This window comes from Falco peregrinus, chromosome 3 (genome assembly GCF_023634155.1).
Source record: "Falco peregrinus isolate bFalPer1 chromosome 3, bFalPer1.pri, whole genome shotgun sequence".
Taxonomy (NCBI): Eukaryota; Metazoa; Chordata; class Aves; order Falconiformes; family Falconidae; genus Falco; species Falco peregrinus.
Genome location: NC_073723.1, coordinates 122,031,554 through 122,053,316, shown reverse-complemented (window position 1 = coordinate 122,053,316; position 21,763 = coordinate 122,031,554). Strand labels below are relative to the sequence as shown.

The window sequence follows — 21,763 nt, the reverse complement described above, 5'->3', positions numbered from 1 at the left end:
AGGAAGAACTTGTTTACCTTAAAGGTGGCAGAGCGCTGGCACATTCAAGCCCACCTGGACGCAACTGAGCAGCTTGCTCTGGGACAGCCTGCTCTAGCAGGGGGTGGGCTAGGTGATCTCCAGGGGTTCCTTCCAGCCCTGACCAGTCTGTGGTTTTGTGATTCTGTCACTTGATAGCCAGGAGCAACCCAAGGCTCTGCTGTCCCTGGGCCTCAGGTGCAGTCATTGACCCCGTGTCTCCCCTTGGCAGCTCTCAGCTGCACAAGCAGCATCCAACTGTGAGAAATCACAGGGCTTCACTGGTAGGGCCTGTAGCGTTGGGACAAGGAGGAATGGTTTTAAATTGGAAGAGGGGAGATTTATATGAGATATTAGGAAGAAATCCTTGCCTGTGAGGATGGTCAGGCGCTGGCACAGGCTGCCCACAGCAGCTGTGGCTGCCATATCCCTGGCAGTGCCCAAGCCATGTTGGACTGGGCTGGGAGCAACATGGGCTGGCTGGAGGTGTCCCTGCCCAGGGCAGGGGGCTGGAACTGGATGGGCTTTAAGGTTCCTTCCAACCCAAACCGTTCTATCATTCCATGATTATTTTCTCTCCCAGGGCTGGGTGGCTGGTGACCCCAGGGTCTCAGCAGCATTGTCAGCTGCTCTGGGGACAGGTGTCGGTGGGATCCCAGGACACTCTCCGAGTACCCTTTGGGACCCTGTGCTGCCCTCGAAGGAGCCCACTCCTTCCCGCGGGATGCTTCGAGGGGAGGGAGACCCCCTGCAGTGCGAGCCTGGGCACCCTCCCCAGCCCCGGGCGCTCCCCGAAGCCGCCGCCCCGGCCCGGGCTGATGGTGTTGGTGGGGTCCCCTCGGCGGTGAGCACTGGGGCGGGGCCGGGGCTGCCGTTGCTCTGGTCCGAGGGGCTCGAGGGGATGGAGGGGCTCCCCTGCGGCCGGGAGGGAGCGGGGAGGGAGCGGGGAGGGAGCGGGGAGGGAGCGGGGAGGGAGCGGGGAGGGAGGACCCGCCCCGCCGCCGCAGGGGCCGCCCCGGGAGAGGCGGGGCGGGAGCGACGCGCCCCGAGCCCGGTGCTGCGGGGTCGGCACGGCCGGAGCGCGGAGCAGGGGAGGCCGGAGCGGGGAGGCCGGAGCCGGCGTCAGCCGCGGCCGCACCATGGGGGCCTGTCTCGGCGTCTGCTCCCTGCTCAGTTGCGTGAGTGCCCGCCCGGCCGGGGCACCGGGAGGGGAGTGGGGGCGCACCGGGTGGCGAGGGGGTGGGCACCCGGGGGGGGAGCGGGACTGAGCCCGCTCCCAGTGCTGCAGCGGCGGGCGCGGCCCGGGGGCGGGCTCAAAGGAGGCCCGGGGGTCTGAGAGACACCCCGGGGCTGTGCCCCGGGTCCCAGTGGGGCGGAGGGGAGGCCGGGGGTTCCAGGGGAAGGCCGGAGGTGTGCTCCATGCCGCACCCATGGGCATGCAGGGACCCACGGGGGATGCACCCTCTGTGCCTGGGGGGATGGAGGGGACCCCTGGAGCAGGGCATCCAGCTGCACCTGGGGGTGTCCGGGGGAGACCCAGAGAACTCTGGGGCTCATGAATGTGATGGTCGAGGGGAACATGGGGTCTGAGGCACCTGAGTGGTGCACCCCAGCATGCTTGGGGGATGTAGGGAGCTGGAGGAGTGGTGCCCTGCCACACTGGGGGGACTGGGGGGGGTCCTGCCTCCCCTGTCCTGATGCCAAATACACTGGGGGGGTTCTGCGATGCTGGGGCACCAGAAGTCCTGCCTGTTTCTTACTGCCGAGCCCTGAAGTGGGGGGGATGGGCATGGAGAAGAGGAGGCAGGACAGGGGGTGCAAGTCTGTGGGTGGAGGGGCATGTGTGGGGTGCCATGGCCCAGGGTAGGCACAGGGTGCATGATTTGGGGTGCTGTGCCCAGTGACGCAGGCATCTGCCCACGGCCGGCGTTGCCTTCCTGGCATTGCCTCACCTGCGGGCACGGGGCCAAGGCAGGGCTGTGGAACCAGCCGGGGAGCCGCTGGCCTGGAAATGGGGCCCATTTTGTAACTTGACCTCAAAGTTTTAGTGGTTTAACGAACAGGAGCTTTTGAAAGATCGGATGGATGGCAGTCTGCAAGGCCTCTGTCTGTAACACACATCTGATGCTTTTCCTTATGGGCATGTATTGGAAAAGCCAGGAGTTACTCTGGAGCAGGGCTGGGAACTTTGTGGCCTAATTCTGGATTTTTTTTTGCCCAAAAAGCTTGCCAGACCATGGTAACGGGGTAGAGTGGCTATATAGGTTTAATTCTCCTGTTCCTTCCTGGAGCTGGTTGACTAAGAGGGTGTCTTAGCTCAATGCTGAACTGAAAAAACCCAACATGGAAAAAATCAAACCAAAACTAGACAAACCCCCTGATCTCTTTTTTTTTTTAATTTTTTTAACAAGAAAATCTGAGCTAACTTCTTCTGGTCAGCTTGTATCATTTGAGTCAAAGCAGCATCAGGTTGCCAAGCCATCCTTAATGCTTTCGCATTGCAACTCTACAAGCCGTTCCCGAGTGAAATTTTGCAGCACATGAGAATAATTTCCCTTTCTCTGCCCCCAGTGATTTGCCAGGCTCTGCCCACCACTGCCACGAGCAGTGTGGTCACCTTGAGCTGCCTTCCTTGAGGGACAGGGCTAGGTGTTGCCAGCAGAAGCCTGCCCAAGCCAAAGTGAGCGCCAGGGGCTGGTGCAGCCCTCCGGCATGGTTTGAGCACCCCGTGGGGACTGTCACCCTCATTGTGCCAGTACCAAGCTACCTGCCGGCCGTGAGAGCCACCAGCCTCCCAAGCCTGTGCCAGACCCTGCAGGTTTGGTACTGATTAACCTGCTGAGTCATTAATTTAACAGGAGATAAAGACCAGTTGCTCAGCATTGCTTTTGGTTGACTCAGTCTCTGCCTTCCTGGGTTTGCCAGGGCAAAGGCAGCTTGCAGAAGATGTGTTGTTGGGGTTGTGGTGGTGGGCTGGTGTAGGTGGGCTAGTGTACTTCAGTTCATGTTGTTGTGTTTCCCTGGCTGGGTGAACAGTCCTTGTCTAGCTCTGGCCATGCTCTCCCAGCCTCCAGGCAGAGGAGGAAGCACAGCAGCCCTTACGTGCGAGTTGCACTGGAGGTGAGCTGGATTAATGAGGAAGTCGATAGTGAAACTGAAGAGATTAATCTTTCATCTGCAGTAGCTGAAAACTGATGCTTCCTCATTACTCCGCCACTCTCGGGCTGCAGTCACTTCCCTTGGTTGGCTTTTTCCATCCTGCTGTTTGGCTGTTGGCCATGTTCATACCTATGGGCACCTTTGAGAGTCTTTGAAAGGAGGTGTAGCAGAGCACGTCCAGTGCTGCCTTAATGTGGGAGGATTTTCCTTGCTCTTAACCCACTTGCTTTTTAAAGAAAAAGGCTGAAATCAAGAGGTGCCCACGCAACAGGCTGGGTTAGCGTGTGGCACAGGGTTCCTTGGCCAAGGAGGTTAGAGGGGGGGTACCCCAGAAGGGCACCAGGAGCCATGAAAAAAGGCTCCCAGTGACATGGGACTCTTGCATTACTGCTGCACGAAGCAGGTCAGTGGAACGGGGCTGCTGCACCAGTTACCTCAGCGGCTGCCTTCCTGTGGTTGCAAGAGGCTGTAAAACCTGAAATACAGCCACAGAGATTGGGCTCCGCAGATGCTGTGGGCTCCTGAAAGCCTCATACTAGAGACTAATTCATCCACCTGCAGCTTTCCTAGAGGTCAGCCACAGGGTTTGGGGGCTGCACGTGGAGCAAGGGTTTCCCTTCAGCCCAGCTCCATCATGGCCCTGGGGACACCCCTTTACCCCCCAGCCACCTGCACCGACCCCCAACAAAACATGGTACCCAAGGCCATGCCTTCTGCCAGCCTTTGGTGGTGCTTGGATGTGGAGCTGAACCCCCAAATCCAACAACTTGCTGAACAACAACAAACCTCATGATTTGTTTCTCATCATGAAACAAACCTCAGGCCAGTTTCCGTGGGTTTGGGACTTGGTGCTTTTTGTTTCAGTGGGCAGTGAAAGGAGAGGAGCTGGAGGTACTGGTGTGCTTAAAGTTAAGGGTACAGTAAGGTGTTTTACTAGGTCAGGTCAAATAGTGCAGTAATTCTGCATTAAAAAGGATTTTTGTTTTTTTTTTTTTTAAATATTTATTTGAAGGGGAAATACAGGAACGCTGGCACATTTTAAGTGCATTCTTGTGCAAGTGGTGCATTTAATGAGCCTGAAAGGAAGCAATCTTTACTGAAGGCCATTTTCTTCAGCTTTCAAGTTTAAAACATGAAGTGATGTCCCTTGAGCAGCTCCTGGAGAGGCGGGATGAGGGTCCTCGTGGGATGCAGGGGCTCTCTCACCTGCCCCAGGTCCTGTGGGTACCATCAGCTCAACACAGCCTCTGGTGGGACTGGGACGTGGGGCTGGGATGTGGGTAAAGAGGAATAAATCAGGAAGGAGGTAATTTTTCTCAAATAATGGTGTGCTTATGTTTAAAAAAAAATTCAAGACCACCTCTAGTGACTTGGGGTCATCAAAGTGGTTGCTTATGAGCATCCCTGATGAGGGGGCTGCAGGTTTCACGTCCTGCTTGCACAGCAGCTCAACATCTGGTTTTCTTTTCTTCCACATCCATTTCTTACACTACTTTTAGCAATGAGAAATGTATATTTACGTTGATACTGAGCAATATTTTAATTAATATTGATCGTTGGGCATAATTAGGAAATCCGTAGCCATAATAAACACTTAACAAATGCACATCCCTTAGTACTGGGAGAGAGCTGAACCCTTCTGCTTGCAAGTGCATCTGGCTGGCTGATGTGTCTCAAGTGCGGGAGAGGAAAAGCTGTTCAAAGAGAAGGCGAAATAAATCAATGACGTTAGCTTGTAAATAGAGGGGAAAGCAGTTTGTTGCTAGGGCCTGAGGTGGTCGCAGGTTTCCTAGGAAGAAGCTGTCTCTGATAAAGGAGTGAAAAATGCCCAGTGCTGTAAATTTTAAAAGTGGATTTGGGAATGCATTTTAGCTAGAGAGAGGTATTTGGAAAGCGAAGCAGTAGTATTTTAAACAAATTTCAGATATTTAATTCCCATTGATCTCTAGGCAATACCTGTAGCTGGAAGCTTGCCAGCAGCTGCCTACAGATTTCTCATTGCTCCCTGGGCTGGTGTGTGGGCCAGGGGAGGCTGTGGGCTTGTGAGAGCTTCAGTGAGGCATTTTTTTTTTTTTTAAAAAAAGGAACTAGCCTGTAGGTTCCTTGTTTTAGAGGACTTGAGGTATATTTTGCTGTTGCATTGCTTGGGCTGTCTGTCCTGAGAGCCCCGCTGTTCCCACTGTTCCTGCTTACACCATGGGGAGTGGGTCACAGTTGGGAATTTAGTTTTAATTTAGGTTTTGGGTCCTTTGAGGCTTTGTTTAGCACTTTAGCCCATCTGTTCACTTACATGGGGTCAGCGCTGTCTGCTGGCTCAGTGGCTGGGCGGCATTGCCACCTGCTTTGCCTTGATGTGAGATGTTGGTTTTACTTCCCTGGCCAACCCCAATAATTCCTGAGGGTGCAGCGTCTTCAATGCAAACCTGAGAGACACCTTATTCCCCTATTTTTTCCCCAAATATTTAACATGGGGCCTTCTGCTTGCATGACATGGTGGATTAGCGACCCAGCAGTGACAGGCCATCCCAAAAAGCTTCTTAAATTCTCTTGCCTGAATATGCCCTATTCATTTGCCAGCTTCACCCTCTTTTGGGAACATAGGGCTTTCAGAATGTGGCAGTGAGTCAGGAGATACCGGGGCTGGCATGGGTGATTAAGAGGCTGAAAATCTTTCCTATCCCGATCAGGGATGCCACAGTCAGGGCTGGCTATGGCTGTATCCAGCATTCCTGCCCCATCGTGGGCTTTAAAACCTGTTACGCAGAAGCCCCGCAGCTGTTCTTCCTCTAAGGCAAATGATGGCAGCACTCCCCCACCTTGTGGGTGTTAAATAGGTGGGTGAATATCCAAATTGTTGGACAGATTGGTGGGAACAGTGTACACCGGAGCAGCAAAACTCAACTCAGCCCAGCCCAGCCTGACTGCTGGGATGCGAACAGCATCTCCCTATTGCTCCTCTCATGGCTTACAGGAGCCAGGGAAGTCTAAGAATATAAATATTCTAAGAATAATAAGTTCCTTTTTCTCCTTGCAATCCTTGTGCAGGAAACCTCTGCCGATATTTTGCTAGGCAGTAAGGTTGGGTTTTGCTAAGCTGGGGTTTCCCTGGTTCCCTGCTCTGTACCCACCTCTGGCACAGCTATGGGAGCCTCTGCCCTTGGGCTGAGGGTGCACCTGGCAGCACTGCCAATGGTGGATTTGGAAAGCCAGGATCCATTGTGGACTCCCAGGGATGCCATGCCTCAGTTTCCCCACCTGTAAAGTGGTCTTTGGTGAGGGGAAAGGATGGCAGAACAAGCTAATTTCCACATAATGCTGACATCGGTGTTTTCCCCACACTGTATTAGATTGGAAAGGCAGCCTTAAATTATTTTGCAAATTATTTTTTTTTTTTTTTTTTTAAAGAAAAGAGGCTCCTGCAGGGCAGTGCTTTGTTTTGACAGGAGCCTTTTTTTGCATGCAATTGCTGGGGAGCAAAAGAGAAGATGAGGGTGTCTCCAGAACTCTTGGTGTCATTTTCCAAGTTGGTTTGTTATTGCAGTGAACCCATTCCTGTGGCTTTTGGTCTTCAGCAACATTTTTGGGGGATTTAGAACCTTTTCCATGAGGTCTCGCGGGCTGTGGGTTTTGATATTGGCTGGTGAGAAGCTCTAAGCAAAGCCCCCAGTACAGCAGTATGGATTCTCGGGCAGATCTCCTTATGGTTCAACCTGGGCACGTGTTTTGGGGCCAGTTTCAACACCACCAACATGAGGATGCTCTCATTGCAGTTGTCCTGTCTCTGCGGATCTGCGCCATGCCTGCTCTGCAGCTGCTGCCCCTCAGCCAAGAACTCCACCATCTCCCGCCTCCTCTTCACCTTCTTCCTCTTCCTAGGCACTCTCGTGTCCATTATTATGATAATCCCCGGCGTGGAGAAGGAGCTGCACAAGGTAAGTAACTCCTGGAGATTGCTGGTTGGTCACCATGGGGGAGATGTTTAGTGCATGCTGGGTACATGAGGCTGAATCAGACAGTGAATTTTTGGAGCATGATGTTGCTTCTGTTCCTTTTTTCTGAGCATCCCACGGGCAGAGGGTGTTGTTAACCCTGGTTTTCTATGGAGAGGAAATGCAGTGGGATAATTTCATGCATTATTTAGTTTTGTCAAATGTCTCCCATGGAAAGTTTCCTACATCCCATTTTTGGGGTTCAATTGGCAAAGTGACTTGCAAGTGATGGAGGTGGGACTTCAGATGCAGAGACCTGAGATCTGCCAGCTGAGCTAATGTGAAGGCTGTGCTAAGCGTTTTGGGAAATGCTGGTTTCATCTCAGCTTTCCACTGACCTGCAGGGTGGCTTTAGCTGTGCCACTCCACTGCTGTCCCCAGGCAGGCCATCCGATTGCTTTACGGGTGGCATTGGAGCAACCATGGGCTGGCCCATCTTTGGTGGCACCAGGGCTCACGGTGGGTGTGGGATGCTGGGGTGATGCTCACCCTCCCATCGCTGTTGCAGCTCCCTGGCTTCTGTGAAGGCAGCGGATCGGTCCTGGGGGTCCAGACCCATGTCAACTGTGACAGCTTCCTGGGCCACAAAGCTGTGTACCGCATGGGCTTCGCCATGGCCGCCTTCTTCTTCCTCTTTGCTGTGATCATGGTGTGCGTGCGCAGCAGCAAGGACCCACGAGCCGCTGTGCAGAATGGGTGAGCACTTGTCCCTGGGGGTATGCTGGTGTGGGGACAGGCCAGACCCCCCCCTTCCCCACTGGGTTCCCTCTTGCAGACCATGCCTCCTCTCTCCTCCTGCAGCTTCTGGTTTTTCAAGTTCCTGGTGCTGGTGGGGATTACAGTGGGGGCCTTCTACATCCCCGATGGTGTCTTCACGTCAGGTGAGGAGCTGCCCATGCTCTCCTCTGCACCTCTGGGTTAACCCTCAGCACAGGATTAAACCCATGACTGGAGCTGGCATCCCTGCAGCTGTGTGCCCTTGTGCCAAAGTCCTGCTTTCCCTGCTCTTAAGTGGGTTTTCTTTTCCCCTCAAGTCTGGTTTTACTTCGGTGTGGTTGGCTCCTTCCTCTTCATCCTTATCCAGCTTATCCTCCTCATCGACTTTGCCCACTCCTGGAACCAGCTGTGGCTGCACAATGCGGGAGAGAGCAATGCCAAGGGCTGGTATGCAGGTTGGTATGACGGGCACTGCAGAGAGTTTAGGGACGAGGAAGGTCATCCTGCAGCTGGATGACGCTGAGCTGGGGGTACTGGGGGCTTTGCTCCAGCCTCCTTCCTTTTTGTTCTCTCCCCCAGCCCTTTGCATCATCACCTTCATCTTCTATGCCACCTCCATTGCGGCCATAGTGCTGCTCTACATCTACTACACCAAGCCTGAGGCCTGCACGGAGGGCAAGGTCCTCATCAGCATCAACCTTATCCTCTGCCTCATCATCTCTGCTGTGTCCATACTGCCCAAGATCCAGGTGAGGTGGCAGGGGACACCTGGGAGGCCGGCGGCTGTGTCACCGTGGGGTACAGGACCAGCCCTGAGCACCTGCCGTTGCATCTGCAGGATGCTCAGCCACACTCGGGGCTGCTGCAGGCGTCCCTCGTCACCCTCTACACTATCTACGTTACCTGGTCTGCCCTGGCCAATGTACCAAGTAAGCAGGATGCGGCCTGGGGTTTGGGAGGGGGTGCACAGGACAGGACCACACACTGTGAAGGGTGCTTTGCCCCCCTGGGTCTCGGGGCTGGGGAAAGGTGCTGAACCCCCTGCTTGTCCCCCCCAGCTCAGACCTGTAACCCCACGCTGCTGGTGAGGAACAGCACCGGCTCAGTAATGGCCACCCAGACACTGACAACCTGGTGGGATGCCCCGAGCATTGTGGGGCTGACAATCTTCATCCTCTGCACCCTCTTCATCAGGTGAGGACTTGGCTTGTGTCCCTGGGGACTGCACCGTCCCTCTGCCTGCCCAGAGCAGGGAGTCATCAGGAGGCTTTTGGGGAAGGGCGATGCTGGAGGGGAGGTCACAGCTTGGGTCAGGGCTTTTGTCACTAAGTGCCTCTTGCAAAGCCATCCCAGTCCCCAGGGACACAGGCAGGCTGCCCTGCAGGGTCACGCTCACAGCTCTTGGGGATTCCACACAAGCTGCATCCCCCAAACTGCCCTGCCTGTCATGGGGACAGCCCCCAGGGCATCCCCAGGTGGGCAGGCTTGGGGGGGCTGAGCTGGGACTGGGGGGCAGCCAAGGAGGCAGCAGGCAGGCAGCCCTGAGCCTGTGCCCCTCTGCCCGCAGCGTCCGCTCCTCGGACCACCTGCAGGTCAACAAGCTGATGCTGACGGAGGAGAGTGCGGCCGGGGCTGGAGGCGAGGCAGCAGCCACGGAGAGTGGGCTGCACCGTGCCTACGACAATGAGCAGGACGGCGTGTCCTACAACTACACCTTCTTCCACTTCTGCCTTCTGCTGGCTGCCCTCTACATCATGATGAGCCTCACCAACTGGTACAGGTGGGCAGAGCTTGCGTGGGGTCAAGGGACTGTCCCCCTTCCTCTGCATCCCCTTCTCCTGGTGTCCTCCCTGCTCTTGCACCGGGAAGAGCTGTTTGCTGAGATGCATCTGTGTGCAAGTTCACTTAATGTGTACCCTAATCAGCGTTAATTAATTTTAGGTAGCATAGGGCTGCCTATGGCAGGTTGTGCCTGGGCTTGCCAGCTCCCTGCTGCAGCATCCTCTGCTGCAGCCCGGGATCCCTTAAGATGTGTGGGGAGCGGGGACCCAGCCCTTGGGGTGCTGTCAGCTGCAGTGGTGGGGTCACATTCCCTGGGCGACTGCAGGGAGCTGTGTGGTAGCAAGCATGTGGCTCCTCTGCTCCCTCCTCCATGTTCCTTGCATTGCACCCGTGGCTGGGTGCTTGCAGCCTCCGTCCCTCCCTGGCATGGCTGCTGCCCACCATGCTTGGGGCACACAGTGAGATGCCACCCCATGGGCACAGCGCAGTGATGGGTGCTGTCTGCTTCTCTGCTGTTTCAGGCCAGATGAGAGCCTGCAGGTGCTGACGAGCCCCTGGACGGCCGTGTGGGTGAAGATCTGTGCCAGCTGGGCAGGGCTTCTGCTCTACCTCTGGATGTTGGTGGCTCCACTGGTGCTGCTGGACCGGGACTTCAGCTAAGGTGGCCCTGGGCATCCTCCTGCCAGGTTGGAGCCGTTGTGGCCTTGTCCCTTGATGCTGGGGACAGCCCCAGCTCTGCCTTAGCCTCGGGTTCTGCATGCAGGAGTGGCTGTGCTGGGTAGTGCCTTCTTGTAGGTCTTCTGTTTTAATTTGAAAGGGATGAAGTGCCAAGCAGGGAAAATCAGCCAGGGCTGAGAAAGACCTGAGGATGTTTTTAAAACTCTTGGCTTCTCCATGTCTGTGTATAGTGCCTTTGGCAGTACCTCCATACCTTCTTCTAGTGGACACCACCACTTTGCCTTGGGAGGGTTTGGTTTTTACCAGTGCCCCAGGACTGTGGTGCCTTTTGGAGGGGCTTTGGGGACTGGCTGTATCCCAGGACCCAGGGCCAGGCTTATGTTGCGTCCACAAACAGCCTGGAGGGAAACAAATCCGGGGGGGTTGGGGCTGGAAGCAGCTGGCCAGCTGCATCCCCCCAGCCTTGGCGGTGGCCCCAGCTCCTCAAGGGCTCTCCTGCCCAGCTGTCCCCACAGGGAATGGGTCTCTGGGCCCCGCCAGAGCCCAGGTCACATTTCCTGCAGGCTGTGCTGGCCTGACCCCAGCGCCTTGCCTCATTAATAAAGTCTTGTTTGGAATAAACCTGGCAGATCGGTCCTTCTGGAGTCTTCTCTGATGCCTGTGCTGGGTGCATGGGAGGTGGAGAAAGGGGGGTGTGACAAACAGACCCAGCGCCAGAGTGAGGGCACAGTCGGCTGCCCTGTGGGTGCAGGCAGGGTGGCATCAGTCTGGGGCATAGTGGCTTGGAGCCCTGGACCCCACTGCCAGCCTGTGGCACCCTGAGAGCTGCTGCTGGAGGGGGCATGTTGCAGGGCAGGTGGTGGTTAGCAAAGCAGAGAGCAACAAGGTGGGGTGCACAGCACGGGGGGGTGCACAGAGCGTAGGGGCGCCCTGCATGCCCGGGGGCACCTGGAGCTGGGGTGAGCACCACGGGAGGATGTGCTGTGCTGGGGTGCAGGGATCACAGGCGGGGTGTAGCTTGCCGGGGGTGATCCCGGATGGGTGCACAGGCTGGCGGGGTGTGTGTGTGGGGGTTGTTCTGCAGCAGCCGCGGGAGGTGCCCGTGGCCCCTGCGCGCCGGGGAAAGTGCCTCCGGCCCGAGCCCGCTGCTGGAGCCACCGCGCAGCCCCGCACGGCGGGGGGTGGCGGGGGGCAGGGGCGGGCGGTGCCCGCTCAGACGGAGGGGCTCGGAGCCACCAGGGGGCGCTGGCAGCCCGCGCTGCGGCACCCGCCTGCCTCCTGCACCCAGAGCCTGCTCCCTGCACCCTGCCTCTTGCACCCAGTGCCTGCTCCCTGCACCCAGTGCCTGCACCGTGTCTGCACCCTGCCTCCTGCACCCAGAGCCTGCTCCCTGCACCCTGCCTCTTGCACCGTGCACCCAGTGCCTGCTCCCTGCACCCAGTGCCTGCACCGTGTCTGCACCCTGCCTCCTGCACCCAGTGCCTGCACCCTGCACCCTGCACGCTGCCTCCTGCACCCAGAGCCTGCACCCTGCACCCTGCCTCCTGCACCCTGCAGCCAGTGCCTGCACCCTGCCTCCTGCCTCCTGCACCCAGAGCCTGCCCTCTGCACCCTGCAGCCAGAGCCTGCACCCTACACTCTGCCTCCTGCACCCAATGCCTGCACCCTGCAGCCAGTGCCCGCACCCTGCCTCCTGCACCCTGCAGCCAGTGCCCGCACCCTGCCTCCTGCACCCTGCAGCCAGTGCCTGCACCCTGAACCTTGCCTCCTGCAGCCAGTGTCTGCACCCTGCCTCCTGCACCCTGCAGCCAGTGCCTGCATCCTGCCTCCTGCACCCTGCCTCCTGCCTCCTGCAGCCAGTGCCTGCACCCTGCCTCCTGCAGCCAGAGCCTGCCCCCTGCCCCCTGCACCCTGCCTCCTGCAGCCAGAGCCTGCACCCTGCACCCTGCCTCCTGCACCCAGTGCCTGCACCCAGTGTCTGCACCCTGCAGCCAGTGCCTAAACCCTGCCCCCAGTGCCTGCACCCTGCCTCCTGCACCCTGCAGCCAGTGCCTGCACCCTGCACCCTGCCTCCTGCACCCTGCACCCAGTGTCTGCACCCTGCCTCCTGCAGCCAGTGCCTGCCCCCTGCACCCTGCCTCCTGCACCCTGCAGCCAGTGCCTGCCCCCTGCACCCTGCCTCCTGCACCCAGTGCCTGCACCCTGCAGCCAGTGCCTGCCTCCTGCACCCTGCCTCCTGCACCCAGTGCCTGCACCCTGCACCTTGCCTCCTGCAGCCAGTGCCTGCACCCCGCCTCCTGCACCCTGCAGCCAGTGCCTGCCTCCTGCACCCTGCCTCCTGCACCCAGATCCTGCACCCTGCACCCTGCCTCCTGCCTCCTGCAGCCAGTGCCTGCACCCTGCCTCCTGCAGCCAGAGCCTGCCCCCTGCCCCCTGCCCCCTGCCTCCTGCAGCCAGTGCCTGCCCCCTGCACCCTGCCTCCTGCACCCAGAGCCTGCACCCTGCACCCTGCCTCCTGCACCCAGTGCCTGCACCCAGTGTCTGCACCCTGCAGCCAGTGCCTGCACCCTGCACCCTGCCTCCTGCACCCTGCACCCAGTGCCTGCCTCCTGCACCCAGAGCCTGCATCCTGCACCCTGCCTCCTGCACCCAGTGCCTGCACCCTGCAGCCAGTGCCTGCCTCCTGCACCCTGCCTCCTGCACCCAGTGCCTGCACCCTGCACCCTGCCTCCTGCCTCCTGCAGCCAGAGCCTGCCCCCTGCCCCCTGCACCCTGCCTCCTGCAGCCAGTGCCTGCCCCCTGCACCCTGCCTCCTGCAGCCAGTGCCTGCACCCTGCCCCCTGCCTCCTGCACCCTGCAGCCAGTGCCTGCACCCTGCACCCTGCCTCCTGCACCCAGAGCCTGCACCCTGCCTCCTGCACCGTGCACCCTGCCTCATGCACCTTGCACCATGTGTCCTGCACCCTATGCCCTCTGCCCTGCCTCCTGCACCTGGCACCCTGTGCCCTGCATTCCTCACCCTGCACACTGTGCCCTGTACCCTGCATCCTGCACCTGGTCTGCAGAATCCTGCACCCTTCATCCTGCACCCTGCATCCTGCGGCCTTCAGCCTACATTCTATATACTGTACCCTGCTCTGGTACCCTTTATTCTGCACCCTGTGCTTGGCACCCCTCAGAGAAGGTTCTGGGAAGGTCTGAATTGTGCAAGGGTCCGCTACAAGATTTATTTTTATGTCATGCCTCCTATCCATTATTTATTTAAATAAGAATTATCTTTGCTCACTTTTCTTCAGGAGATATTTCAAACCACTAGCAAATACACCTCAATGTAATGATCATTGCACCCCCAGAATGGCTATGGAAACTGAGGCAGGGCAAGCTGGGGTGACTCAGGCTGTGCTGCTATGGCTGCCAAGCTGTGCCTCCTCCAGCATCCTTTGAGTTTGGAATTCAGCAGAGAAGACCGTCCCCATGGTAGGTTATTGCCTGTATGATGCGACTGTCCCTTCTGACTGTGTCTATCCACATTTGCCCAGCTGCAGAGCCATGGGGAAGCCTGGCTGCTATTGCAAGCCCTGACTGTATATTTTAATGCAAATCAAGGTGGATTGATGACAAAACCCCCCAGGCCTAAGCATGACATGAGTGAGGCTCATGGGCAGCGATGCCAAGTCCAGTCTGGGCCTTTGTAGTCCCCTCCCCGTGCTTGTCATGGGAACAGAGAGCTGTGACTGTTCTGCATTTGCCTGTTAGCAAGTAAGATTCGTTTCTGCATCCAAATATCCTGTTGTCCGCAGGCAGGGAGGATGGGAAGCAGTATCCTGCCAGCTGGGCATCACCGCTGAGCTCTCCCGAGTCCATGGGAGAGGTGCAGAGGCATCCCGTGACGGCTGCCACCCTGCAGTGCAGGGTGACAACCTGAGGCACACTGTGCAGGGCAGCCCCACGTTATGCCCGGGATTCCCCAGCCTTGGCATTGCTCATGGCTTTGATGGAAAAGGGATGCATCAAGGAGAGCTTGCGTAGGCGAGGGGTGCGTGACTGGCATAGAGTCAGTGAGGGTTTAAAAACTTCCTTTTTTTGGTGTTTGTCACTTCCAAAGGGAAACATCCCCAGGCTGTGCACACACCCTGCAGCAGCAGCTATGCTTTTGGGAGGCTAGCTAGGTATTTTAAAAATATCCAGCAGGGTCTGGTTGCTCTCTGCTAGTGGTGATGAGCTACAGGGTCTCTCCAAAGCCTGCCCGGATCAGACAGTATTTTCAGCCTCCAGATCCTGGTGGCTTCAGTAAATGGTCTATTGGCAGGCATGGGCCAGCCCGTAGCACTTGCAGCCACCTTGTTTCTGAAGTGGAGTGGCCCTTTTCGTTTTCATTTTCTGGGTGAATAATTCATCAGCAAACATCTGCCATCTTTCGCTCAGCAGCAAACACAGCCCTGGGTTGGGTCCCCTCCCTGCCTGTCCCTCCCCATGGAGCAGCCAAGTCACAGACCCAGCCTGGAGAGCAGGATCAGACCATGCACGTGCCAGTAAATGCACATGCCCCACTGGTACTATCTACTGATGTGGCTTTAATTGCGCTAATTTGTTCTCCCTGGGTGGGGGGCACCTCAGAATGATGGATACGTGGTATATGTGGGAATCTGGGGAACCCAGGCAAGTCAGGCAGCAGTTTGCTTTACAGAAGATAACCATGATCACTGTGTTGCTGAAATAAACTGAATTTAAACCCAGGGATAGGGACAAGTACCCTCCTGGAGCTGCTCAGCTCATCAAGGGGTTTTAGGACCACACAGAGCAGGGACCCCCCAGCAATGCCCAGGTCTAGGGTGACTGGGGGCAGCTGCAGCCCCATCCCACTCCCCTGCCCCCCAGGTGATACCAGTGCTGCCAGGGGCTCTGCAGCACCGTTTTATTCTCTTTAATGTGTGGTGTCCCTTGTTTTTTATTTTATTCATGGGATTAACACATCGGGCAGCAGCTGGACTGGCTTTTGCTCAAAAGAGGAGGGGAAAGCGTTTACATAATTCATTTAAATGAGGCACCCAGGGAAATCCAAATTGGACTTCCAGCATGTTTACAGTGCCACGCAGAGCTCTGTGATCCGCATCCGGAGCCATTAATGCCTCCCAGACAAACCACAGAGCATGTATAATTAATTGTGGAGTAAAGCCATTGCCCAGCCTCCAAAGATAATGCTCAGGGGCAGAGGCAGCATTGCCCAGTGCTGTGCCCCCTGGGGTACAGATTTATTTCAGTGGGCTTTTTCTCTTTCCCAAGATGTTCAACCAAACTTCCTTGGGGTAGATGGATGCTGGGGAACCGGTGGGGTTAAAGCAGCAGGAGGAATAAGCCAAGCTGGGCTGTGAAATCATGGATGCTTGGCTGGGCTTGTGGGCAAGCACCATCTGCAAAGAGTTCTTGGCATGTGTTTGAGCCCAGCAGAGCCCTGTGGCAACAGGCAGGCATCACGGCTGAGCCCTGCCCTGGGGAAGGGGTGAGAGGGACCCTTGGAGGGGAGAAAACCCATTAGTGTGGAGCAAATGGCCCAGGACCAGTTAGCCCCAAATATCCCTGCTTTGTTTTGCAGATGCATGGACCAAGCATCCCCTGGTCTGGTGCATGGTGGGGTCTGCTGCTGGCTGAGACAGTGGGGGTGCTCTAGGCTCCATGCTCAGCACCCTCCCTGCCCTCAGAGAATCGCTCCCTGCAGTTTTCACCCAGTGAAACGGGGCTGGTATCGCTCCCTTGGGTGCTCTCCAGCTGCAGCGCCTGGAGGCAGAGCCCGCACTGACCCAGGCTGGCTGCCAGCTGTGGTCTGGGGTGGCGGTTTGTGGGTTTCTGAGAAGGTGCCCCTGGCCTCACATGGGGACACAGGGGCACCTCAACCCACTCAAACACTTTATTTCTAAAACCTTGGGGTGGGGAATGACTCTTCTGCCTCCCTGCTGGTTTCTGGAGATGCTTTCTCTACCTTCAGTATTGCTCTGAAGAGCAAAGGAGGGATGTGAAGGAAGACAGGGAGTAAAAAAAAAAAAAAAAAAAAAATCAAGCTTGAACCCTGCTGCTAAAGAAACATCTGTATCTATAAATATCCGCCGATGTGAGTGGGAACAGACTGTATCTCCAGCAGCTCCCTAAGGCAGTGGAGCAGCCTCGCCCCAGCTAACCTCATTCCAGCACATGCTCCTGTAACACACACAAGTCGCTGCAGCTTTGCAGGCTTTTTTCAGGGACAAAACCCCCCTGAAACGGGTCTTAAAAAAAAAAAAAAAAAAAGAAATGAGTGTTGTCTTCTTGTCTGCATCTCAGTCACAGGGAGGGTGAGCCATGGCCCTGAGGGATGTCACTGGCTCTCTGGGGTGCAGCAGGGGTCCTGCTGGTCCTTGCTGGGACACAGTGTCCCACTGTTGGTCCCCAGCCTTCTGTCACCCCTTTCCATGACCTCCATCCCACCAGCCCAGCTCATGTATGCTCAAAGAAACCCCTATCAAGCGCAGACTCTCTTCATCACCACACACAAACCCTCCTGCAGTCATGGCGGCCCTGGGGCAGGGAGGTGCTTACTCAGATGGGAAACTGCTGAGCTCCTGGATGGCTCCATCCCTGCCCTGGCTCTCTGCAGGAGCCCAGCACCAGCCCTGGGGCAGGCAGGATGGGATGGCAGCTGGGAGGACACAGTCCACCATAGGCTCGAACTGGCCCAAGGGCATGCCAGTGCTGGAGAACTTTCTCAGCAAGGTTTTGCTCTGCAAGTGCTGACCATCACTGCCCCAGGTTGCCCCCATGGGGGAGATGTCCCTCACTATCCGGCCACGGACAGGAGGTGATTGTTGGAGGCCACCACTGCTGCCACCTGCATTAGTCGGTATTTCCCATCAGAAGTGCTCTTCAGACAGGTGCTTTCCACACCCCATACAGCTCACACCATACAATGCTTTGTGGCTCCCAGGGGTCTAAGCCTTTTCCAGATGTGTATGTGACCTCCTGCTGCCCAAAAGCCATGTCTGCTGGTGCAAAAAAGGGAAGGAGACAGGGACCTTTCCCTGGTGTGGGAGCTGCTGAAACCTCAGCTGCAGAAAGGTCCCTGCCAGCTCCTGCTGGTGCTGTGGTGGGCGGTGGGTTTTCACCAGTGAGGACCATACCCTAGTGAGGTTTTGCAGATCCCAAACTAGAATTAACATTGGGCCTAGAGCCATGGAGCCAACTCTGAACATCCCCAAATCCTTGTTCAGACTACATGGAGTCAGCAAAGGTGGAGGTGATTTTGCCTGGGCTCTGCAGTCCCCCCTGTTGCCCATGCAGCTGGCTGGGGGAGAGGGGTGCATATGGGGCACCCCAGAGCTCCTCCAGGCAACAGCCACAGGGTTGTCCTGCATTGCTCAGTCCCACATAAAGTAAATCCCATCCTTCATTCCTCCTAGATAGTAAAAGCCTGCATACACATGCACTTCAAGAAGTTATAGGGTGTTTCCCTTCCTGTCTCGAGCAAAACTATCCTCTTCCAGCTAAATCCCGTGGTCCCATGCCTGTTCTGGAGCTGCCTAACTTGCTGTGACACCCCGTGGGGTGGCCCCACCAGGCTGCTTTTGGAAGGCTGTTTCTCCAAGCCACACAGCACTGCTGTTGTGCTTTTTTTCTAGGATCATCTATGTTATCTGTGCTTGGTTTTGGGCCATAAGACCCCAAGCATCCTCTCAAGCAGAGTGTCATTTAGGTCAAGGAAAGGGGGACTGATGCCCCGAGCTCGGAAGATCCTAGGGGGCTGAGCAAGGGGTGGAAACATTTGCTCTGACAGATGCTTGCACCTTTGGCTCTTTCAGCTGGGTCCTGTTTCCATTTTTTTTTTTCTGGCTTCCCTCCTCCAAAAATACCAGTGAGGTGACACATCACATCCAGCTTTGCAAGGACTCAGCTTCCTCCAGGTTTTGGAGAAACCCCATCCCAGAGAGCGTCCTCCTGCCCGGCCTGCTGCCACCCGGCACGTAGGGCTGCCACAGATGACCCGCTGCCCCACGTGGGAGGCGCTGGGGACTCTCGGAGCTGGCATGCGTGTCAGTGATGGAGGCAGCAGTGTGGGAAGCACAGGCAGCCCTTACGTCATCCTCCTCCATGGGGTCTTCTTAGGAGCACCAGGGCAGTTCTGTTTTGTTTATTCCCTTTTTTTTTTTTTTTTTTTCATTCTTTTTTTTTCCCCATCACCCTGTAACAACTAGGACTTCTCATAAGCTGCCTGCCTCCCCCTCTTTTCCTCTCTGACTCATTCCCTTCTGCCCTTGCAGCTGGGGATGTGCAGCTCCCCACGTCCCACAGCAGTACTTTCCCTCCAGCCAGGCAGCAGCAACAGTGACAACACGGCCCGGGAGGGGCAAGCCCAGGGCGAGGGACAACAAGGGACTCAATGCCACAAAGTGAATATTTTCTTCTCTTTTGTACTCATTCTAGCAGTGAATTTCAATGTAAGAAATAAACAACTTGCTCATCTCAAAGATGTTCATAAGCAGAAATTCTCCCGCCCTGGTGGCAGAGGGGGCTTTCATGGAGCACTGATGCTGCTGGGACACGCGGCAGCATGAGGACAGAACGGCCAGAGTCTGGCCATGGAGCCAGACTGCTGCTATGGACTGCGGTACTATCCTGTGCCATCCCTGTCATAGTCTTGCTGGTGGCTGGGGAGGGTGCGGGGTGGGTGACCCAGGGTCCCACAGTCCCCACTGGGCTAGGAGAGGGGTTGGCTGCTGATGCCTGGAGTGCTGGGGATGGCTCCTAGTGTTTGCCCCCAGAACGGCAGCCTGACCTCACTGGCAAGTGCTGTCACATAGCAGCCATGTGTTTCATCCTTTCCCCACACCAGCGACAATGACCCACAAACCTACCAAGTAAAAGCACCTGCAGGCTGCCAGTCCTCCTGTCCCAGGGCCCTCCTGTTGCAGCAATTTTACTCTGGTGAAACTGCAGGGAACTAACCCCCTCCTGCCACTAGCCCTTTCCATCTACCTCTCCTTGGCTATAAAGGATGCAAAGACCCCCAAACCCAGTTACCGCCTCCTTTTGAGCATCACCCCCCAACCCCACCTCTAATCCCAGCACCCCACACCAGCCCAGACAGACTAGCCCCATTGAGGGGAGTTCATACCCCATTAAAAGGGATTAAGCAGCCTGGAGACGTGGCCAGCGTTGCAGAGAAAGCCAGGCCAGTGCTGGGGTTATAAATGTGTACTGGGACACCCCACACAGGACACTCCTTGCTGTGGTGTAGCTCATTCTGGGGCTGTGGCAGTGGGAACACTGAACTCTGCATCTATGTGGGTCCATCGCTCCACAGCGCTTCAGTCCCATCCCAGCCTCCAAATGCAGGTGGGCTGTTAATCAGCACGATTTGGGTCAGTAATAAACAAGGTAATATCACAACTAGCAGGGCTGTCACAGGAACCCTTGTGGCTGGCAAACAGCCTGTGGTCAGCGCAGGAGAACATCTGCAGCACCGTTTCTTCATGCTGCTGCAAACAGCTTTGGTGCTGAAAAATCAAAGGGAATTGTTGCAGTTTCACTAAGTTGGAGGAAATGTGATTAAATAGACAAACAAAACGGCCTTTCAGCTGAAAGGAGTGGCTCCATACACAGAACTTCTGCCAGTCAGGCCTCCCAGCTCCCCCATGCAAGGAAGGGAAGGGACCAAGCAAGGGCTGGTGGCAGCTCCCCATCCTGCTGTTCTCCATCACCATGTGGACCTCTGGGAGCAGGAATCCCCCCAAGCTGCTCACACTTGCAATCAGATGCAACCTGAGCTTGCATTTACTTAGCACAATTTGTTGCTTAGGCTGAGCAAGGCAGTGCCACTAATCCCTGCCAAGGAGCAGCTGAGCATGCACAGCTTCTCATCCACCTTCTCCCAAAGGCTAGTTATATCACCTGCAGGGCAAACCCCAGTGCAGGTGGCAGGGTTGTTCCAACGGAGGGAGATTGGCAGCTGGGAGACAACCAGTCTGTCAGGGGGATATCGAAGCACAATGGAGCTGGGGTGGCTGCTGTGTGAGATGTGTATTAGTGCAGGAGGTTTGCTAGGGGCAGCAAGGGCTTAGCTTCCACTGCTCAGGCACCGAAGTGCCTTTGAGGGGCTGGGTGGGAGGGCTTGCATGCAATTGGGCACTGTCATATTGCTGCTTCTAGTGGGAACAGCTGGGAAGTGAGGGGGGATGAGGCATCCCCCAGCGATGCCCTGGGCTGCTGCTTTCTGTGTGCTGCAGCAATGCCCATGGTCCCTTCTGGGTGCTGTGAAAGGAGCCCAGACCTGGCTGCTGGTGGTGCTGGCTTTGCTTTGCTCTTTTTTTGGTGCCAGATCGCTTTGCCTCCTGGATTGTGGGGGAGGAGGACTTCTTGCCAAATTGCTTAAAAACCTGCAAACACACATTTGTGTGCTAGAGACCACAAAAGCCCCCAAATCTCTGCTGCTGGGACCCAGCCAGATGGTTGCATGACGAAGCTGTTGCCCAAGGAAATCAGTTGCTGTGGGAGCTGAGGTCCCAGAGGGGTGACACACGCAGTGCCCCTGGGGCAGCAGCAGGACCTCAGCCTGTGCCACCCCCTCCTCTCCCCTGCTGCCAGCTCTGGGCAAGGTGCAGGCAGCAGTGGGAGGCTGGGGTAGTGAGGGGTGCATCCCCACCCACAGCAAACCATCTGAGGCTGCAATGAGTGAGGCTCAGCTGATAGCGAGCAATGCTTCCAGCTTCCGTGGGTGCGGGGACTGGGGCGAGGATGGCTCATCTCTGCGTCCCCAGCTTCCAGTGATGCTGCTGGGGGTAGCTGGGGCTAGGAAATGAACAGATGTGTTTTTTTTCCAGGAGATAAGGGCTAAGGAGGAGGTAGGGCAATGTGCTTTATTAAACTGGTTGCTCCAGAGAAAGACCTGAACAGGGAAAGAAATCTGCTGGAAGAGCCTCTTCCCTGCGCAGGGGTGCCTGTCCCTGCATCTCCCTGGGGACAGCAGCTGCTCAGACAGCCTCTCCCTTTCTCACAGTCTTGCACTGCGGTTGTCATGAGGATATCAAAAATAAATGAGCAGCTCAGGCCTTCGCCTGGGGAGTTGCAGCCTCTGTGGCTGGATGCAGCCATGGTTGCACTCTGTCTCTCCAGCTGCCCATGGGGCTGGTCCACCACAGCTGGCATGGGAGCATCCGACTGCTCATGATGGAGCACCCTGAGCACACTCACACCCCTGGAGCAGATCGTTCTGCACCTGGAGCTGGTCCTGTATCATGTCCTGTGCCATGTCAGGGCTGCCATTGGCTGCAGCAGGCTGTGTGCATGCAGGGTCCCATCCTGCTCATGCTCAGCTGTCCTGGGACATTACCTAGTGTGTTAACTCTGGAAGGTGTCTCTCTATCTGTACTCAAGGGTGTATCTGTAAACCCACATGA

At 56.6% G+C, this 21,763-nt stretch overlaps 1 protein-coding gene across 2 annotated transcripts; it reads left to right on the top strand.

The window, feature by feature from the left end:
- Positions 1-1,096: 1,096 nt before the first annotated feature.
- SERINC2 (serine incorporator 2) lies at positions 1,097-10,971 on the top strand. 2 transcript variants are annotated; one of them, XM_055800658.1, is made up of 10 exons: positions 1,097-1,191; positions 6,948-7,109; positions 7,675-7,862; positions 7,968-8,047; positions 8,201-8,338; positions 8,463-8,632; positions 8,722-8,812; positions 8,942-9,077; positions 9,451-9,663; positions 10,187-10,971. In XM_055800658.1, the coding sequence occupies exons 2-10, from the start codon at positions 7,074-7,076 to the stop codon at positions 10,323-10,325; spliced, it is 1,191 nt and encodes a 396-aa protein (XP_055656633.1). In that variant the 5' UTR covers positions 1,097-1,191; positions 6,948-7,073; the 3' UTR covers positions 10,326-10,971. The 2 variants fall into 2 exon arrangements, with proteins under 2 accessions (XP_055656633.1, XP_055656632.1); XM_055800657.1 differs by having other exon boundaries at positions 1,097-1,196.
- Positions 10,972-21,763: the final 10,792 nt, after the last annotated feature.